The sequence below is a fragment of the Triturus cristatus genome, chromosome 5_2 (assembly GCF_964204655.1).
Source record: "Triturus cristatus chromosome 5_2, aTriCri1.1, whole genome shotgun sequence".
NCBI classification, from domain to species: Eukaryota; Metazoa; Chordata; class Amphibia; order Caudata; family Salamandridae; genus Triturus; species Triturus cristatus.
In genome coordinates this window covers 611,806,520-611,827,949 of record NC_140588.1, presented here as the reverse complement: position 1 = coordinate 611,827,949, position 21,430 = coordinate 611,806,520, and the positions used below count along the sequence as shown (strand labels likewise).

The window sequence follows — 21,430 nt, the reverse complement described above, 5'->3', positions numbered from 1 at the left end:
AAGAAAATTAGTTAGATCAAGAGATATGCATAAGTGAGTTCTATTACAAGAACTCACTGACCAGTGAAAACAATCTCCACAACTCAATACTTCAAGCCAATGACAGAGGACAGACCTTCTGCAGTTTGAACAGACTGAAGCGATCGGAGAACAACCAGCAAGCATTCACAAGAAGAAAAAATCATCATCTTTTCGATTTAGTTATGAAGTTTGTCAGTTAACTCACTTGCCAGGAAAATAGTACAAGAGTAGCCAAGGAAAAAAAGTGAAGCATGCAGACTTCTCAGTAAGACACACACACACACTGCATATAAAAAAAGAAACATTACATTTTTTATTGTAATGACAGAAATTGCATTTAACACAATATGTTTTACAATAGGAGGCAAAAGGTGCATTCACATTCCTTCGGACTACATGAACGTAATTTCAGATGCCCAAAGATAACTTGTAAACAGAACAGGCTACTACATCCCTGTGCTTTGAACAGAACTCTGAATACAGGTCCCTTCCCTGCAAAGGAGGGGACTTTACTACAAACAAGTGATAATTGCTATGAAAACCTGCAAAAAACATTGCTCGCCAAAAATCCTAGTCACCCAGCCGAGGGCAAAATCCATTAAAAAAAATTATAAAATATTGTAGAAATGAAAAAGGACAGATTAAGGTGGTGGGCACCTGTAAATTTCCCAACATAAGCCATGTTTGTATATGTATCCCCATATGTTCTCACCCATCTACAAATTTCTCAATTTTTAGACCCATTTTATCAACATCAATGGCATTATCAAAACCAAGAAGAGCACAGAGTGAAGGCTGAGCAAGGAGATTTGTATTTCATGGAGAGTTGACTTTTATATAATCTTAACATAAAAATAGTGGCAAAAAACACTCCAGCCTCGGATTCATAGTATGCCTCAAATGGGACGATTTTTCTATACAGATGCAAGGTCTTGAACTCAAGCATGATGCAATGTACTCAAATATATACAAAAACAATCCATCCTGCTCTCACAGAGGATTAAAACCAAAGTCTTGATTAAGTATCAGCATGAACAACTTGGGGAAAGCATCAAGATGGTATCTGAAGATGGGTAAAGAGATTATAGCCACAATTTTACAGAAAATGTCGTACTATGCAACTGTGTTGAAGCCATGCACATAAGTAAACATGTTAACACAGAGGGCTTGCAAGCAATGCATTTTTTGCAGCATCTTGGTTAAAATGGAATCACATAAGTCGAATAGAGCTAAGGGGGTAATTAAAATTCCTAATTGACAGTTTAGTACTTAATTGCCCTTGGAATATTTTTTAAGGCTGGAAGTATAAATGTGGTGTGAACGCCAAGCCACTTCTGGTCCTGTACACAAACTCAGATATCAGAAAATGTACATGCAGGGGGCGCAAGTTCAGAAAATAACTGGGCAGCTTCATCTAGAAAACCCGAACAGTTGGATCCAAAATATCAGCGAGATTCTCCCTATATGCAGAAAACAAAAACACCTTTTAAATGCTCGGGTAGCACCAGGAGACAAAAACAAGCAAGCTAAAACTTTGTACTAGTTCGCCTTTAAAACAAACTTGCTTTAATCAACTTTACAGCCGGGAGTGTTGTCTTATCACTTCCAACATAACATCCAAACTAACCAAAGTATTCCTCTCCTTCATTTCTAGACTTCGCGCCGAGATTGATTTCGATTTCACTAACACCACAAGGATAATGAGAACCTTTGTAATTAAACTTTTTTAGCCACTTATACAAGTTTCCAAATTACAGCTTATGCTGAAATTCCTTCTCTTGAAAAAGTAGGAAAATATATTAGAGTTCACAAGTGGGTAGATGAACCCAGAAACATCTTTTAATTCCACCTCCTCCAAAATTTGTCCTTCATAAATGAGCTTGAAATATCCAATAAAATACGACTATGAATTTGAAATATGAAGCGCTGTGCTGCAACAAGCAGATGCTAGTACTTCAACCAACAATCAAAAGAGAAAACTATAATCAGTTAATTAAATGATAGAAAGGATTTGAGGAATCAAATGTGAAGCAGATTTTTTTATGAAGCGGAGGCATCCATTTGATACAGCTGGATTGTTAAGAACCCAGAACCTGCTCTACAAATGCCATCCGTGATGAAAATAGAGGACGGACACTTCCCTGCTTACTGTCCTTTGTGTCATATCCCATATCGCTCCAGTAAGATTTTGCATTGGCCTCAAAGCATAAGAGATACGACTTTTGCCTTCACATTTCACCATCTAAATCCTAAGCCTTCAGAATGTATTCAATTATTTTAGACATGCATAGTGTCCTCATTAAAGGCGTAGGCACTGGTTTTACATTCAACAATATAAAAAAACTACAAAGCAAAGAAGTAAATGTATTTAAAAAAAATACATAAAGTAGCCTTAAAGCTGTGGAATTGAGCAATTTCTGATCCGAACTTTTATGGTCACCATATCCATCGAATCACCAAAATGATAAACCAACAACTGATCAGTTGCAAACTGAAGGGAAACTGAAGCTGCAGAGGATGTTACGGTATTCAGTTTGATATTCCGGAGCACAGGATGTGCAGGAGCCCAAGAAATGGCATGTGTGCATGAGGAGGCAGACACCCAACAATGTCATTTGTTGCTGTGTACATTTCATTTGCTAGTGAACTACAAGCATCTCGAAACTGTTGTGAAAAGGGATATTTTTTACCATCTCGATAGTTTATATTTTTCAGAATTCAGAAAAAATAAAGTGCTGAATTTATGCCTCTGAAACTCAGCTGTAATAATAAATACATACCAAGCTGCGACTCTGCGATTAAGCATTAAGAAAATAAAATTGCCAATATATATCTAACGAAAAAAGTACACAGCTTTAAAACACTACCGGACTTTGGACGTATCTGAAAAACAGAAAAAAGTTTTAAATTAAACAGTACTACCTCAGAAACTACTCCTCCGAGTAACTTCGAATAAAAAAAGACAAAGCTGAAATTTAGTACGAAGCATGGAGAGTTCTAAAATAAAGTTCCGATCTGTAAAGCAATACGCCCACCCAGGCTTACTTTCCTACAGCTGTAGCCCACCTAAGCAATTGCATCAGTGGAGCATAGCTATATTTCACATTCTTTGCCGTTAGTTTCTTCTATCACCGTACAACAGACAGCACATGCTGCACACAGCTTTCAGCAGAATATGTACCTGTTTGAAACGAAGATTATTGCTTGATGTATCATTGTATAAAGAAAATATGAAAAGATGAAGGTTTATCAAAATAATTTTGTCTAGTTTTATAATTCTGCACTCGATAGGCCAGGATTTTTGTTTTGCCAGCGCACTGCTACCAAGGGCTTTCAACATCATATTACAAATAGTTTCTTGCTTTCCTCTGAACACTGAAATAAAACTTTTTCCGTTGTTGTACTCCGCGATTGAGGCCCTTTGTAGCATCAACTGTTTGCCAATTAACATTTTGTAAATCACCTCTTACGTTAAAATAGTTTCTCACAAAAAGTATCAAACCAAATTATTACAGTCTCATAGTGGATATCTGAAAGCTAGTACAGCAACATCTTCTGCTCCCACTTCCTCACTAATTTGTCCTTCACCAAAAGAGCCCAGAGCGGCTACAATAAAATGGCAGTATGCAACTGAAATATGTAGCGCAGCAACTGCAACAAGCAGGATCTTCTTAACTTCATAATATGCCGTAACCTTTTTGGTGTCTCAAAGTGGCTTCAGGAAGCAGGTTTTGAAAACGTTATAAAGGAACATGGCTGAACAAATAAGAGACGGATTCCCCATTGTGTGTCCTTCTGATTGCCTCGGCTAGGATCATAGAAATGTCAATAACCTGTGGAATTAAACAAAAATAAATTAAACATCCTTCAAGTAATGCAACCAATTAGCGTTAAACTAAATCATAATAACTGTCGACGGACCTCTAATCCAAAGTGAAGGTCAAAACAGATTGGACATTGTTTTAAGTTGCATATATAATTATTAAATACCTCCTCAGACCAAGTAGAAACATACTGATAACATACAGCTCCAATACTGGATTTTCAGAGATTAATGCGCTGTTATCAAGGGACTCTAGAATTGAACAGCTGAAACGGTGGATACCAGGGATTAAGAGCAAGAATGGAAGATGCAACTTGCACTGTAACGGATAATGTATAGCTTGTAGTGCTGAGACGTCAGGTACGCTGCGCACTCTTGCCATCCAGTGTTGGGGCAAACATTTCTAAGTTTTTCTTCAAAGTATAATTTTCGGTTTCAAGATAACTTGTGATCACGGTTTGAAACCCACAGTGCACCAGGTCAAAGACTCCATTATGGATTGTTTTCTCCCTAGTGGGTGAGCGAGGTATGTGGCTGTAGAGGGAAGTGTAGGACAATAAACAATTTACAGGTATTTTAAGAATGTAAATATAATATATGTAATGTATAAAACATTTCTTCTGGGGAAGTGGAAGGGTGAATGTGAATCTCCAGCACCACACACTACAATCCGATAGTTGCAGGGTAAATACCATTTTCCATGTGTAGCATGTGCTGTTGTAGATCACATCCTTTAAACATACTATATAGCAGTGCACTCCATATAAAGTGCTTAATAGCGAGCAAATGAGGTACATGCTTGAAATACGATTCTAGGTATCGTTTGCCTGATTTGTGGAACCAGCCAGGCTGGAATGTCCACACAATAATGCTTAGTGAATGTGTGCAGTGTTGAATCTAAAGGAGCCTTACATATGCCTGCTAGTGGCAGGCTGCCTTGTTAAATGTGCTCTGGGCACAGAATGGAGAGCGTGTCTTGCTTTCGCATAAAAGACTTGCATGTACTTAATTCAACTCGCATGACTAGATTCTGGAACTCGATTTCCCAAATGAGGTTTGGCAAATACAGCAAAGTTGCTTCTTTTAGCGAATACATTTCTGACCAACTAAACCTTAGAGTCCTCTTACCAGCTAATATGTGCACTACTCTTTCATCTGCCGTCGAGGTTGTAATTAAAAAAAAAAAAAAAAAAAAATATTTAAAAAACGGTCAATCGATGGTTTAAATGTTAAGAGCACCTTTGGCAGAAAGTGAGGATTTGGCCAGAAGAGGACTATCCTTGTGATCCTGGAAGAAAGGCTCCTCCACGGTTTAAGCATGCAACTTACTTACAAGGTGGCGACTGACACCAAGAACACTACCTTTCAAGTAATGTATAGAAATTCACTAGAATGCAATGGATCAAGAGAGGGTGCCCGAGTTGAGGGAGGACTGCATTGGAGGTACCACATTGGGACCGGTGGTATCCAAGAGGGAATGACTCAAGTCCTTCTAAGAAAGCTTTAATGACTCAAATTTTAAATAAGGTTTTACGTAGCCCATATTCGGGGTGGGCTACTTATTTGCATAGTACTCCTGCCTTTTGAAGGCTTAACAAATAGTATATTATATAGTATATTATATAACCAACGCTTTCATGGCTTTGGTTAGTAAGTATGCAGAAGCAGACAAAACGCTTCCATTTTATTGCACAATAATTTTTTTGGGTTGGATTGTGAGCCTACAAAAACCAACCACCTGCAGTATATGCATACATGTCTTCAGTAACTAAGCAGCCAAACCCTCAAATGCCAAATCACAAAGTTCATTTCCCCGAGATTTGGATGATATAGTTGACCCAGATGTGGATTTAAGATTCCTACTCTTGGGCAAATTCTCAAGTGGATGGACAGACATTTCCAGTACTACTGAGTATCAAGATTGCCTTGTCAAAATAGTGTCATGACTGCCCTCAAGAGACTCCCGGGGAGGGGTCTAGAATTGTGTCAGAGACCTGCGGTTTCCGCAGTAATTACCCATGGTACCGGAGCTTCTCATAATACTCTTATTACAAACCATGCGTCCCTCCTACAGGTAAGCTACCAGTATTTGTCTTCCTCCTATGGCCCTTCCTGCTTCTGCCTATTCTGTGTTTCTGAGCAGTTGAACAGTTTATGAATATCTGTCTCCAGTCTTTTTCCTTTGCTGAGTAACTGACGAATAAACATACTGCCGGTTAAAGAGCCGTAATTATGGACACACGTACTGTGCAAACATTCTTCTGATCTTGGGAACCATGAGACTATGTTGCAATTCATGAAATGTCTTCTGTAATTGAATGAGCCCTGAAGAAGTCAGTGTGAGACGAAACGTGTTGGCTATGATCTATTGAGATCATAATGAAAATCTAATACAGAACCTATGAACAAAAAAGAAAAACAATTGGACTTTGGATCTCTCTTCATGTGCTCACTGCTTTGAACATTGTTGTGTGATTATATTGTAAAGTGCTGAACCTTTAAGATTTAACGCCTCATAACTATGTTCAAATACATACCTATGGAAGGTGTTTTTTTTGCTCATGTGGCTTTTTAGGTCTCGCCTGGCGGAGCGCGCAAGCGCTCCTCGCATACGAGAGCTATAGTAAGCAAGCTTGTTTCTAGAAGGCGACTCAAGCCCCGCCCCTTATTTCCACAGGGGAGCGTCAGCTTTTATGGTAAACGCTGGCTTCCCATTGGAAAGGAGGGTTTTTCGTTGGCTCCCTTTGGCTTTTTGGTGGACTGTCTCGCCTGCTTCACGACTGTCTGTCGTGAAGACATTTCTTATCAGCTTGTTTATTTAACAAGCGGATAAGAAAGGTCTTCACGGGAGCCATGAAGGCGCATGCGCCAGGCGTCCTGCAACCATGCTGGCTTCACGCCTGGAGCATGCGCCAGTCAGCTCTCTCATTGGTCTGTCAGTGTCTGAGAAGGCGGGGCAGAGAATGCCATGGAGTGGAGCAGCAGGTCTGGAGACAGCGCAAGGTAGGCATCAGCCACTTAGAAACCGACGTGTTTGACTTTTTGTGTGGATAGCACTCCATGTGCGTGGAAGATGCTTCAAGGCGCTTATATGTGTAAATAGCCAACAGAACGCAGGGTTTCTGCCAATTTGCGAAGCGAGAGAACTGGCGATAGGGATATGCCCCACACAGTTTCAGATGCCCATGAGGTGTCTGTTGCGTTTCAGAGATTTAAAGCCACCCGTGCCAATTGTGAATAGCGCTGCTCATTGCTTCCCCAGGTAATCCACTTGCATTCTGCTTCCTGGGATTTTACATGCACTATTATAAAAGCTGAACTACAAGTACCAGAATCATGACTGGTTTATTTTCTCGGTCTAGATATCAGATACGTTTTTGGTGTGTCTGCTTTTGTTCCTTCACATACCTCAGTGGCAGGCTGTAGGCAAACTACCCAGCGGGTTCTCCCATTCCTGGCGCTATTTTTGTGTTAACAAGAACAGCATAGCTGGCGTGTTTGTTTTGATGACAAAAGGCACATTTTAATGCCCTTCCGTCTTGGTTTGCAGCAGCGCCCTTTGCTTTCTTCTGTTTCACTGCCCGGTGGAGTTTTTAGCCCCGTGCGCTCCTTTTACTGCGCTTGGTTTATTTACCATATCAAGCCATGCACACCGGTAACTCTGGCTTCTACAGGGAGCAGAGCGCCCGGTACTTTAGCAGGGTGCACAGGGGCTGTACACACCCACCCCGCCCCTCCCGCAGCCTGCCGGGACCGGTGACCTTCAGAGGGCAGCTGACGTGGATTAGGCCGATAAGACATTTACTGGGCTTGTGTTTTTTAGGAAACCTGAAAACCGCTTTTTCCATTTGGCTTGTTTTTGTGTCCATTTGAGCCTCCTTGGAAGCCACGAGACAGAACAAACAGTCTGATCTGCCCCGTGGGCATAAACCGGTTTAGAGGTGACCTGGTTCACCCAAGCACTTATTGCGGAAACTTTACTTTGTTGATTTAGAAGTTCCAAGTGTGTAAAATACGACAAAAATAGTTATTTAGACCACAAAAATAACTTGGCAGTGAAGGAACCGGTATAGAGTAGAAATGCGCTGCTTCAATGGTTCCTAACGTGGTCCATAAGCGCATTAATATAACTTTTTATATGCAGTTATTTTAACCCAAGTAAAGTGTGTAGTCCTTTTAAAATCATTTTCCAGATTTCAAGGCCGACTTTGTAGAGATTTGAATCTGTAACCTGCGGTTCTCGTCAGCGAGTGCTTAGCTCGCTGAGCTACCCAATTTGGTTGTCCAGGCTGCTTCTTTTAGAGAGCCCCTGTGGGTGCCCAGGTGTAGGAGCCACTTACATTCATTAAGGGGGTTCTTCTACTCGCTGCCTGTTTCCAGTTACAGCCTGCAGATCTTATCCGTGATTTATGTTTAAATGTGCACTCTCGCGACAAAGTTGTAAACCTGGTTGATTTGCTTTTGCTTTCTGCAGTTTTTTACGCATCATTGTTTGTCTTTGATGTGATTTGCGGCCTTTGAGGCACGCCCGTGCCCCCAAGCTTGTATCGCCTGGCCCCGGGCCTCTGCAGACAGTTCACAGGGGCGCCTTTGTCTCCCAACAATAGCCCCAGAAGGAGCCCCCGTGGGGAGCAAACAACCAGAAACGTAATATAGTTGTCTGGCGGCGGGGCTTGGCGGCCGCACTTCCGACCACAAGATGGAAATGTGAGCATGTAACGGGTGATGTCACTTGGTGAGGTGCCCCCTCCCCGTGTCTGGAGTGGTGCAGACGGGTGAGACGTGGGGTGTCTGGACCTGTGGGCTACTGGGGCGGGGGGGGGGGGGGGGGGGGGGAGAGGAATAGTGTGCGGGGCTTTGCAGGGTTCAGCTACTAATCGCAGGTGCTGAGCCAACCTAGATCCTATCTGATCCCGACTGCTGCAGACGCTCAGTGTCTCGCCTTTGTTCTTGTATATCTTTGACTGAACACTCCCGGCCGGCCCTGTGGGTGTAAAGTACTCCAAGGAACGCTCAGCTTTTGTAACAGAGTCCACCGTGTTTTATAACCCTGAAAGTGATGCAGGGAGACGGCGCACCGCCCGCACCCCCACCTTTCCCCACCTACCCGCGAGTCATGCCAGCCGCGACTGCCACTACTTGGGGCTCCGACCTTGCAAGCAGAACAGCAAGGCTTGGTTGCATGTTTTTACTCCGTTAGGATTAAAGAGATATCGTAAAAGCTTTCTGTGTGCCGGTCAGCTTTATGGGATTTAAAGGGTTTGCATGTGGCTGTTTTGTTTCTGTGGCAAAAGAGCAAAACACCTGGACGGCTCTCTTGAAGTATGAAAAATGAGGTACGGTCTTGAATGAAAGCTGTACCAGTCAATAAGGAAGCGCAATGGATGGAACAACTTCTCCACCTGTAGTAGCACAGCTTTGATACCTAACCTGGCCTGCTGAGCATTACGTTCTTCCAAATTGGAGAAAATGATTGTGAAATTGGGCATTTCCTGTTATTTGCTTCTGCAAAGGATATTTCAGAGTGTCATTAACTACAACCAAAAATCAGTCTGCAGAATAACATAATTTGGGAGTGTGGCCTTGCCCGAAATAGGCTTGCTAGGAATCAAAAGGATGCAATGTGCCATCTGTTGTTTACACAGAGAATGGCTCAGTACTGGCTGGTGTACAGTCAGGGGAAAGGGCCGTCAACAAGTTTCAGCATCTCAAAACATTAATTGGTCGTCATATGCCTTCTCCACAACTGTCTGAAGCACACAACACCTCACCCGCATCACATTGATATTCGCTATTTTAATTCTTTAGACCTCTTGATGCACTGCCGAAGACACCCCGGTTTCTGGCACTAACTGACAAACTCCAATGAGGACCCTGCTTGAAAGTGCATATTCAGTATCACTTGGTGAACTTTGACTGTACCACAGTTGTTCCCGTTTTATCCAAACCGCAATAACGTTCTAGAATCTCTTGTTCATTTAAGATTATGTTAATTGGATGAATTATCATTAACTTCCTTAAGTCATTGCTCACTTTTCCAACAAGGCGCTGCAAAGGCTACTGATTTAACAAGCATTAAACATGCAATAGGTCTCGACTTTTATTAAATTAAAGCCATTTGCTTTGCTGTACAATACCATTAGCAAAGCAAATGGCTTTAACTTAATCAAAGGCGAGACCCGTTGCATTTTCAATGATTGTTCATTCTTGGGCCCAATTCTTTAAGGCACCGGTTGCCCAGTGAAGTTGTTTTCTCTAGACGGCACTGTGGCTACTGGAAAGGGTCGCCCATAACCGCCTCAATCCTGAAGAAAAAGGAAACCAGGCTCCTGCGTCCCGATTTTGAAACTTAGGGGCGATAGGAATAAGTGTCATGGATGTTTGACTCTGTCACTTCACAACATAAAAGGATAGGTAGTGGTGCAAAAGCATTAGCAAATATCCCTGATAAATTCAGCCATAGTGCATCGTCCATGGACTGTGGGTGTCTGGAAACCAAGTTTTTGTATTTTCTGCAATGGTGAACAAGTGCCCCGTGGGCACACCCCATTTTAGAAAGTACAGTTGAAGTACTTTGAATTCATCACACATTCATGTACTTGTTGATGCATCTTGCTTAACAGGTCTGCGAAGTCGTGGTCCACCTCCAGCAGATGCTGCCTCGGAGCTGGACTAAAGAAGTGGTCCAATGCCAAATCGTTTGTGCTAACTGACAGCTGGAGACAGGGTTTGCCATCTCTTCTGTGGACGTAATACAGGTCAGTCATTATCAAAATGCCCGGCAGGCCGAACAGGCTGACTCTTCGTGGCCCAGAAACAAGCAAAGACTGCAAACTTGGTGATATTTAGACCACAAACAGTTCGAGTTGCATTTGAGGAAAAAAAAAAACAAAGGGTGTATTCTCCATATTGTCTCATCCCACGAGACGTGCTCATAAATCATGGCACATGAAGAACCCTCTGGTTCTGATGAAATTTGAAGCATTGTTGGTGAAAGGTGGTAATGGTTGCCGTGACTTGGAGACAGACTTACCCCGAACTTGGGAAGCACATCTAAATCAGATGGCAAAGAGTATATAAACTTGCAAACGTTGCAACCGACACCAGATGGCAGGAATGTGCAGAGCATGTGATTTGCAGCAACACATGCTACAAAATATTACCGGTAGATTTCCTTGTCTTAGTTCTACACAACAGTATCTTTAGCACATGTTTATTCAAATTACCCATACTGATGCAGGAACTCAAAAAGACTATTCCCCAAAGAGAATCAATCCCTTGCCAAAAATTAAAAAACAAAGAATTGTGTTCAGGAAAGGTTTCATTTTCTAACTTAACCCAAAAATAATTAAAACGATCTTATACAACTGCGCCAGCAAATACTCCATTTCTTCTTGCCTTTAAAGGAACAATTAATGCAGAAATACGTTCATTCGGAAGCATCCTCATTAGAGCAAAATTTGGAACTATCGGCTTAAGGAGCAGGCTGTCCCAGCTAGAAGTGTAGTATCTCACTTTGAGGGCCCATTTAGGGAATTTTTTTAATATCCGATTTTTTTAGCCACTTGTCTGGTTATCATGGAGGAGTGCGGTTTATGAATTAATTTAAATAACCACGAGAATTTAAAGTAGTAGCACTGTTGATTAGGGGGTTGCTTTGCAAAAGTAATTAATAGTGTAGCAGGAGCAAACTTGATCTGCTTGAGCCTTCAACACAGGTCCTAAGATGCATTGGCAACCAAGCCTATGTTAGCACTGCAATTACTAATAAATGGATAGAAGTGCTAGAAAATTATGAATAACTTCAAATAAAAACATGTAGCTGGAAATGTAATGCAAGGAGTTCGCTAAATATCAGGAGTCAAGAAGACTTCAGTTCATCTGTGGTTGAGGAGTCCTTAGATATTGCAGTTTTAGTTGTACTTCTATGGTGGGAGGGTACACAGACAGCACAAGAAATGAGTTTATTATAACTCCAGTTTTCCAGCGCTGGTATCTTTCATATATTCCTGCGTGAATCATTCCCAGCCATTAGGCTGGGAATCCCCAGTATTCTTAAATAGCAGTAAACGATGTTAAAACGGGCATAGGTCTGAAAAGCAGTGTTTAGAAGCATAAGCACTTAATTTGAAGCAACTCAAACTTAAGTCAACGGAAATGTAAGTGCTAGCTCTCCTACTTCCGCAGGAGGCCATCATAGCTCAGATGTCATAGCACGAAGAGTGTATCATAAATACAGCTCAGACCAGGGAGAGTCTCATGTGAATGTGTGAAAGATATCAACACTGGAGTTACAGCTAACTAGGCTGCCCATTACCCCCCTACGTTTTTAGGTCGAGGACTATCGGTCTGCCGAAAGGCAGAACCGGAAGTCGGAGATTTAATGACTTGGAGAAGAGGGGCTTGAATCAGCCACTCTTCTCCCCTGTTCTCCATTGGCTGGCCTCGTAAATGCTGGCCAGCCACTGGAGAAGAGGTCAGTCACTCTGATTAGGCCCCGTCCTTTTCGGATCGGGGGGCGTGTTATTTGCGAGAAGTCTCAGGGAGGAGACAACAGCAAAACACGCCCCCGAATCCGAAAAGGACGCTGCCTTTCTCCGAGGCATTTCTGCTCTGCCTCGGAGAAAGGCGGTGGTGTCTTCCGGTGCCCTCGGCTTGTGTTCACAGTGACGAGCTCTCGTTTCTTGAATATCCTACGTTTCTGGATTGGAATTATAATGGGTGCAGTCCTTCCGGTAACCTCGGGTCGCTCGTTAACCGCCTAGCAGTATTTCTTCCTCCTGAAATTGCCCCCCCCCCCCCACACACACACACACACACGCGCGCCTGCCACAGTGACACCCTGATGGCGAACGGCGCCTCGGGGACCTATGAGATGGGGGCACGCAGACCCCGCCTCTTTGACAGTCATGTGCTGTGTACTACAATATACGACAATGTTCGTGTTTATTTGTTTTTGTTGGTGGCCATGGAGCAGTCGTATCGTGTTTGTGATGGTGACACCAGCTATCGCCTGTTCGGAACTTCGGATCCGACCTCCTTCACAGACCACCCTGAAATTACTGCCCCCTTTGTGTTAGATCGGAGTTTGCATGATTCTGCGTCATTGTGTAAATCACCTGGCACTGGGTGGACCCGGGGTGAGGACAGCATCGCCCCCGTAGGGTCTCCCGAGTGGGTTCTCCAGTGATGCGGTGCAGCACGCGGCTGCGCTGGTGCCGGATAACGCTTCCTATCCACATGGCTCGAGGCCACGATGGCCAGGGATGTAGCCGGGAGCCATGGTGCCCGCCGCTCCCTCCCTTGGAGGGGTGCCGGCAGCTGGTATGACGGGCAGAAGCGGCAAAGCAGGCGGGCACTGCGCGTCCAATCACAGCGCCAAGGAGGACCTGGGTGTGCGCTACGTGCCAGGGACTCGCGCTGTCGACGATCGGAGGGAGGGGTCTGGCACATGTCTCGATGCGACCATCAACGTCTAGCTGACTCTGTATATTGTAATTTTCTTTAATAAAACTCATGCTCTGCGCCCCTTCCTGGGGATGCCCTGCAGCTTGGCACCTCAGGCGCTCTGCGCACTCTCTCCGGGCTCTCCTACTTTAGAACCCTCTAGTCTCCCTCTCCTCCTCCCCTCTCTCTACACACCTCTGTAACTCCCTGCTTCTATCTCCCGCCTTCACCCGCTGCTTTCATGGACCCATCCGATGTTTCTCTGCACCTTCTCTTGAAAATGATTGTTAATGCTGCGTCTAGCGCACAGAAGCCCCATAATGGGGCCATTGCTGGCGCTGTATCAGGAACAAGATAAAATACATGTTGTACGTAGTCGTGTGGAGAGCAGCTCGAGCGGTCAGGGCCGGACTGGCCGCCCTGTACTTCGCATCGGGCGTTCCCGGGAGCCAGGAAGGGCGGGGGCCGCTCCTGTTACTGGGGGCCGGTTTTGTAGCACTGCAGCAGGTTTAAAAGCACTGCAGAGTTCCTTGTAGATTCCACAGTTTCCAGGCAACAAGAAAAGTGTCAAGATAACTCCGGTGATTAATGTCCCTGCTGGAGAGAGAGCAGAGTTTTGTCTCCTGGTAGCTTTGACTCTGCCGAGGTAGCTAAGAGGGTTGATATCCCTGCTGCTAAGAGCCTGTACAATACAGATCACAGAACAGTATTGTATGTGCACAGCTCAGTGGGTTACTGCTGTTGTCACAGAGGCCCTTTTGTTACTGTGCAGTTCACAAGTTATAATCGTAATATTGGTTACAAAAGTTAGGTTTTTTCTCAGTCTTTAATTATCCTAATTTTGCTAAAAGGGTTTGCTTGGGTCGAAGTAGATTCTTGTTAGTTTGTGAGTGTGTGAATGCATGTATATACCTGGATTTGTATAGTGTGGCTAATCGGACTGGAGGGCCTCTAGGCGCTGTCCATGGGTACTGGGGGATTAAGTGATTTGCCCACAGTCACAGGATGTTGAGGCAAAATGGTGAGACTCAAACCTGGACCCCCTGCTTCGAAGTCAGAAGCTCTGGCCGTTATCTACACCCTCTCCTTTAGTTAGTAAAGACCACCCTAACCACTGTTTCGTTCTAAATCCTGAGTGTGTGATTCTCCTGACCAAGGACTCTTAAAAAATGCCTTCCAGTATAGATGACGTGAATACTGTCTCCTTTGTCCTATGCAACATTTTCTATGGACGGATTTACACTTGTATGATTCGTTGTCTCTGTATGGTGTAAAGTGCTTTGACACCCCACGCTGGTATGAGAGGCGCTATAAAACAAGTGAAATACATGCGAGAGGGTTTCTGGAGAGATGACTCTGTTGGAGGGTGATGGTGTGGGAATCGTTGAAAATTCCCAATAAAGATTGCCGTATCCTGGTGTGCGCTAACGTCTCTGTTTACTATGCTTTAAAAACAAATACAATTGACTACATAATGAACAAGCATTTACAATGCAATGGTCTCGGCATTGGGAAAGTTAGAGCTATTGGCATTGCTCATGACATTTTTGTTTATGTTTTTAAAACATTTAAAGGAACGGCATTGTCATGAGCAATGCCAATAGCTCTAACTTTAACAATGCCGAGACCGTTGCATTGTAAATGCTTGTTTTCCTAGAATTGGAACCACTGGCATGTAAGGTCCGGACATTAGGTATTTCCAAGACGAACAGGGGCACACTCTACGACAATGATTTTCTAAACGTCACCAACACAAATAGGACGCTCCCTGTAATGCTGCAAGACATTTAAAAAATACGGCAACCACGCAGGATACAATCTAAATTGGGACAAATCTAGTCTAAACTCAGTGGGAGGGACCCTGGATACACAAGACCATCCTGGGAAACTCCATGTAGTCACAGAGGGGTTCCGATACCTAGGCTTGCACATAACTAATGACAGCTATTCTTAAACACAACATTAGGTGGGTTCTGACAGAATTCCACGAAGAAGCAGAAAGATGAAGAAAACTTCCTTTAACATTGATGGGTAGAGCCGCCATGTATAAAATGATTATACTTCCAAAACTACTCCACATCATACAAAACACATTTAGTAAACTGCCGAAGGCGATTTTTAAAACAATAGACTAGGAACTTTGCACGCTTGTATGGGATGGATGTCAAAGTGGCACTTCAAACGCTCCAACGTAACCAATACAACGGAGGGATTGCTCTCCCAGACATACAATCATACTACAGGGTGGCACATTTAGTCGTGATTAAAAAATGGGGCATGTGCCGGGAGACCACACCACCTATACCCTAGAAAGACTCCCATTTCATACACACACATGTCCACTACATCTACGGGGCAAGGGAATCTGACTACTACAGGCAACCCAGAGAACGATAGAGGCTTGGAAAGGCGCAGAATGACACATGCAATGATACAAGAGGGAAACCCCACTGTGGAAGGGAATAAGATTGCCGGAAATTAGTGGGCTTCAGATACTGGAAATGATGGGGATTTCTAGACTGGGAGACTCTTGAAGGACTGCAGGACACCCTGATTTAATTCAGTGCTCTTCAACGGGAACACCAACTGAGTGATACCCAAAGATATAAATACCTACAGCTAAGACACGCATGGAGGGCCGAGAAGCTAGATACCTCCGATGTCCCTGAATTCGCACCCCTAGAGGCAAGGATACTGTAGGGGGGGAGTAGGGGGGGGGGGAAATACATGAAAGAGCTGTTTCGTGGACATACAAAACCTTAATTAACAATATCCCCGATAGGCTAACAGCCCTTCGAGCCAAATGGGAAGCCACACTCGGTACACAAGAAGACATTGACTGGGAAGCGGCGCTGAAGCACCCCAGAGAGGTGGGTATCAAGTTAAGATTAATTCAATTGAAGATTTTACACAAGTGTACTTTGATAGGGCACACTTACACGCAATGGGGAGGGCTGCTTCTTGTCGCTGGGAAGAGGAGCAAGAAATTAGACAAATAAGGACAGCATTCCTAAACAATGTGTTTAAAGAAGTGCAAACCTTTTTCCCTTAAGGAGACTATGAGGCTACTTGATTTTTTAAATTTTTTTTTATAAAAACGGATGGACAAATATTGGGTAAAACAAGTTCTACTAAGCTACGGATTCTTCCACAGTCTGAGGCTGAAGGTTGCTTTTGAGAAAGGGTCTTGGTTTAAGTTTCAGTTTCTGATATTACAGGCTTTCTACAATTCCAGCACTAGGGGCCTAGCGCAACCCTCAGACTACAAAGTTTCGAAAATGATCAACTTAAAATTATGAGCTGACACTCCTAAGGATATGAGCTGCAAATATTCAGAAACCTGGAATCCCAGTTACCTACTATAATAAAGGAGTGATGTCATTCCCCTTGTAAAGAGATTCAAAGGATGCTTTCTGCGATGCACTAAATGGCCGACTATAAGGCAGTAGTGTGATGTGAATGTTCTAATGATTAATCAAGTTTTTGCCAGCTGTTTTCCGGAGTTATGCCAGTATTTGGCATGTTAGCCAACAGTCCCACATGTGGACCAAGGTAGAAAAGATCCATGCTCCCTCACTCAGGGAAGAAAGGGGATGCCACGAAAGATGTCAGTCTGAGTGTGCCCCCTGAGATGGCAGAGGAAAGGGTAAAAGAAGAGTTCCTGTAGCTTGCAGCTGTCGTGTCCCAACCGAAGGAAGTGGATGTTAACAAACAGCTTAGAGGCAGGAAAGTTATCCCCAATTGGGGGCGTCAGGAGTTTCTGCATGGCTTATGCGAAGGTTTTGGGACCCAGGTGAACACAGTGGACCCAAGTCACTTAAGGCAGAAGCAGTGACCTTAAGGGTTGCAACCCTGAGGAGTGCACTTACCAAAGTGGTCAGTATTGAGGTTTATTGCAGCTTTGAAGCAGAGAGAGGCCTGGATTTAGGATTTGAGGGCCAATTAACTGGCCTAAACCTGTGCCTTTCAGGTACATCTCCACGAGTAAGATAAAGATTGATGCGTCCCTTTCACCAGAAGGTGATGTTGCTGTGTGTGCATCTTCCCTACGCAAAGTGTGAGAGCCTGGTTGTGACAGTGAATAGAGTGGTTTTAGGCACTGTGCCAGACTCTTGACTGCAGAGTCTTGGCGCTGGGATGTGGGAGTCATGCAGCACTAACAGGTTGGGACTTGGATTGTAAAGGTCTTCGGAATCTGGAGGTGACCATGAAGGCCGAAGTGATGTCTAATTTAGGTATTAGATCTGTGCATTAACACGTAAGAGGATGGTGGCCTGGTCAAGGAAATTGGTTGCTGTCAATTTTGACAAGCAAGTGAAAACATAGGGTTTGCTTTTTGATAACCCTGTAAAAATAGCGTGGGCAGGAAAATGAAATGAGAGGAATAGCTGGTGACATCCTGGTTTACCAATGCAATAATTGTAACTGCATATGCTGCAACTTGTGACAGGCTGTAGAACACCTTGAGGGTAGAGTCAGCAGGTTGAGTGGGTTCCCACGGGATAGGTTTAATAATTAGGTCACTTCCCCACCGCTACAGCTCCGCCTGCCTGCCCGCCTTCTTGCCTGCTCTGCTTCCAGGTCAGCGCTCTGACCAATCGCCGCCTGCCTTGAGACCCCTTCTCTCTTCTGTACCCAGAGTGCCAGGTTCGCCCCCATTGTATTTTTCCACTTGTACCCCGTGTGCCTGTACCTCCCTCTCTTTTGTACCCTGAGTGCCAGTTTCACCCCCATTGTATTTTCTCTGCTGTGCCCCGTACACCTAGTGGACTGCCCCGGCCAGCGCTCGCTTCCTTCGCGCCGTTTTCCTGCCGCTGCCTCCCGTGCGGCCCCGCCCCCCGCCCCGATTGGTTCTTCCCTCCCGCCTCCCAGCTGACCCCTCATCCCCTCCCTCCTATGGCGACCGCTGCGCCGCGCGCAGCGGGCGCGCCGCTTGCGCGCCAAAGGCGCGCCTAAGGCAAGCCCGTCTGCGCCCGTCCGCGCCTGGACCGCGCCCAGCGCCAGGACCCCTGGCCCCCACTGACACCAGCCCACACGACGGACCTACGACGCCGCAACCCTCAACGCACTGAAACCAGACAGAGAACCCACCTGCTACCGAGCCACCCCGAAACGCACCAAAGGACCCTTCACCTGCCAAGCCTGCAACTTCACCTGCCTCCGTACCCGCACCGCAGCCGCCAAGCCGAACTCCAGCAACAACCACCTCAAGTGCATCCTGCTCAACACACGTTCCATCCTTCGACACGCCATCAAACTCTGGAACCTCCTCGACACAACACCGCCAGACGTCGCCTTCCTCACAGAAACCTGGATGAACGCCGCCTCAGCGCCTGACATCACCACAGCCATCCTGGACGGATACAAGATCTCCCGGAGGGACCGCGTCAACCAGACTGGAGGAGGCATCGCCATCGTACACAAGAACACCGTCCGCATCACGACCAATTCCGACGACACCTTCACCGCCGCCTTCACTTCCAGATACACACCGACCCCAAGACGACCCTCAGAGGCACCCTCATCTACAGACCCCCTGGACCACGCGCACAATTCAGCGAAGACATCACAGACTTCATCAGCCCACACGCCCTCCCCTCCGCTGACTACATCCTCCTAGGGGACCTCAACTTCCACTTGGAGAACCACAAGGACTGCAACACCGCCACCCTGCTGGACAACCTCGGACTCAAGCAACTGGTGAACACCCCCACCCACTACGCCGGCCACACGCTGGACCTGGTCTTCTCATCCAGCAAACACATCTCCTTCAGCCACTCTACCGGACTTCATTGGACTGACCACAGCTGCGTCCACTTCAGCTTCAGAAAAACCACGACCCACCACCCGAAACAGGCTCCTCGCCGGAGCAAGGTCACCACCGAGCAGCTCACCACCTCCCTCAGCCGGAACCCTCCTGCCAGCACAACGGACACTAACGAAGCAGCCAGCAACCTCACGCAGTGGCTGACCGCCTGCGCAGACGAGCTCGCACCACTTAAGAACCCTCCCAGCAGACCCGGAAGCAAGAAAGCCCCCTGGTTCACCGATGAACTCAAGAACTCCAAAACGAACTGCCAAACCCTCGAGAAAGCCTGGCACCACGACCAGACCACAGCCAACATGACCGCCCTCAAGCACGCCACCCGCAGGCACCACCAGCTGATCCGCACCACCAAGAAGACAGCGTACAAAGAACAACTGGACAACAACGCCCACAACAGCAAGGAACTCTTCAGCATCGTCAAAGAGCTCTCCAACCCCAGCGCCGGAAACAACGACATCACCCCCTCACAAATCCTCTGCGACTCGCTCGCCTCGTTCTTCCACCGCAAGATCGCCGACATACACAACAGCTTCGGCGCACCAACCACGCACCCAACCGTCGGACCAACGCCCCCCACCACCACCCTCCGCGCCTGGACCCTGGTCAGCACCTTAGACACAACCCGCACGATGAACACCATCCACTCCGGATCACCGGCCGACCCCTGCCCCCACCACGTCTTCAACAAGGCCGACTCCATCGTCGCACCCCAACTACGGGACATCATCAACACCTCCTTCCACACCGCCACCTTCCCAGAGAGCTGGAAGCACGGGATCCAAGAGAAGGCACTGGAGTGGATCATCTCGTTCCTCGCCGGAAGAACTCAGAGTCCGCCTCCCCCCTTTCAGATCCGAGGCCACCGAAGTCATCTGCGTACCTCAAGGATCATCACTCAGCCCAACCCTCTTCAACGTCTACATGAGCCCCCTTGCAGCCATCGCACGCCAACACAACCTCAACATCATCTCCTACGCCGATGACACCCAGCTGATCCTCTCCCTCACCAACGACCCCGCCAGAACAAGCCTCCAGGAAGGGATTAAAGACATCACCCAATGGATGAAGAACAGCCGCCTGAAACTGAACTCAGAAAAGACGGAAGTCCTCATCCTGGGATCGTCGCCCTCCGCCTGGGACGAGTCCTGGTGGCCCCCTGCCCTGGGCGCAACTCCCAAACCGACGGACCACGCACGCAACCTGGGCTTCATCCTGGACTCCTCCCTCTCGATGACCAGACAAGTCAACGCCGTCTCATCGTCATGCTTCAACACCCTACGCATGCTCTGGAAGATCTTCAGATGGATCCCCACCGAAACCAGAATGATGGTCACCCAGGCAATCGTCACCAGCCGACTGGACTACGGGAACACTCTCTACGCCGGAACCACAGCCAAACTCCAAAAAAGACTCCAACGCAGCCAGAACGCCTCCGCTCGACTCATCCAGGACACCCCCGACACAGCCACATCTCCGGCCACCTGAAAGGCCTGCACTGGCTCCCCGTCAGCAAGAGGATCACGTTCAGACTCCTCACCCACGCACACAAGGCTCTCCACGACCTGGGCCCCAAGTACCTCAACAACCGCCTGACCTTCTACACGCCCACCTGTCAGCTACGATCGACCAGCCTCACCCTCACCGCCGTACCACGCATCCGCAGAGCCACCACTGGAGAAGATCCTTCTCCTACCTGGCAGCCAAGACCTGGAACTCCCTCCCCATCCACCTTCGGCTGACCAAGGACCATCTCTCCTTCAGGAGGCAACTCAAGACCTGGCTGTTCGAGCAGTAATGGACCCCTCTCCCCCAGCGCCTTGAGACCCTCCGGGTGAGTAGCGCGCTATACAAGTGCTGTGATTGATTGATTGTTTAGTGGTGGGACAGAGCGCAGCAGAGGAGATCAACTATAAATTGTCCTGTTAAATTTGAGGAAACGTGCATGCACTATTACCATAGCAATCAAATCTACTAAAGAGGTTGTGAGCTCGCATCTGCTTTCTTATGGGGAGGGTGTGAAGGAAATCCATTGTTCCACTGCATTTACAAATACACTTAATTCTGACCTCCGGGCACTTGGGGCATGCCAAAGCATTCCAGTTTCATCTGCTTTGACAACCCTTTTGGCAATTACATGGGAATATTTTATAAAAATATTTAAGTCAGCTGCAATGTACCAACTGATGGTACATGCCGCGTACAAGGATTTTCAAATGAGAGCTGAAAGAGAAAAGGATCTTCACTCACATTGGGAGCAAAAACGGCACTACTGGTATTAGAAATATCCACGTAGCGACCTAAACTAAAAAGGC

General features: G+C 46.2%; 1 protein-coding gene across 1 annotated transcript in view; it reads right to left on the bottom strand.

Moving 5' to 3' along the window:
• Positions 1–311: 311 nt before the first annotated feature.
• Positions 312–21,430, bottom strand: part of LOC146829064 (ribose-phosphate pyrophosphokinase 1) — a 143,010-nt gene continuing 121,891 nt past the window's right edge. The window contains exon 7 of the mRNA XM_085607692.1: positions 312–3,854. Coding sequence (XP_085463818.1) covers positions 3,762–3,854 — 93 coding nt within the window. The 3' untranslated portion in view covers positions 312–3,761. The remainder of the gene's footprint in view (positions 3,855–21,430) is intronic.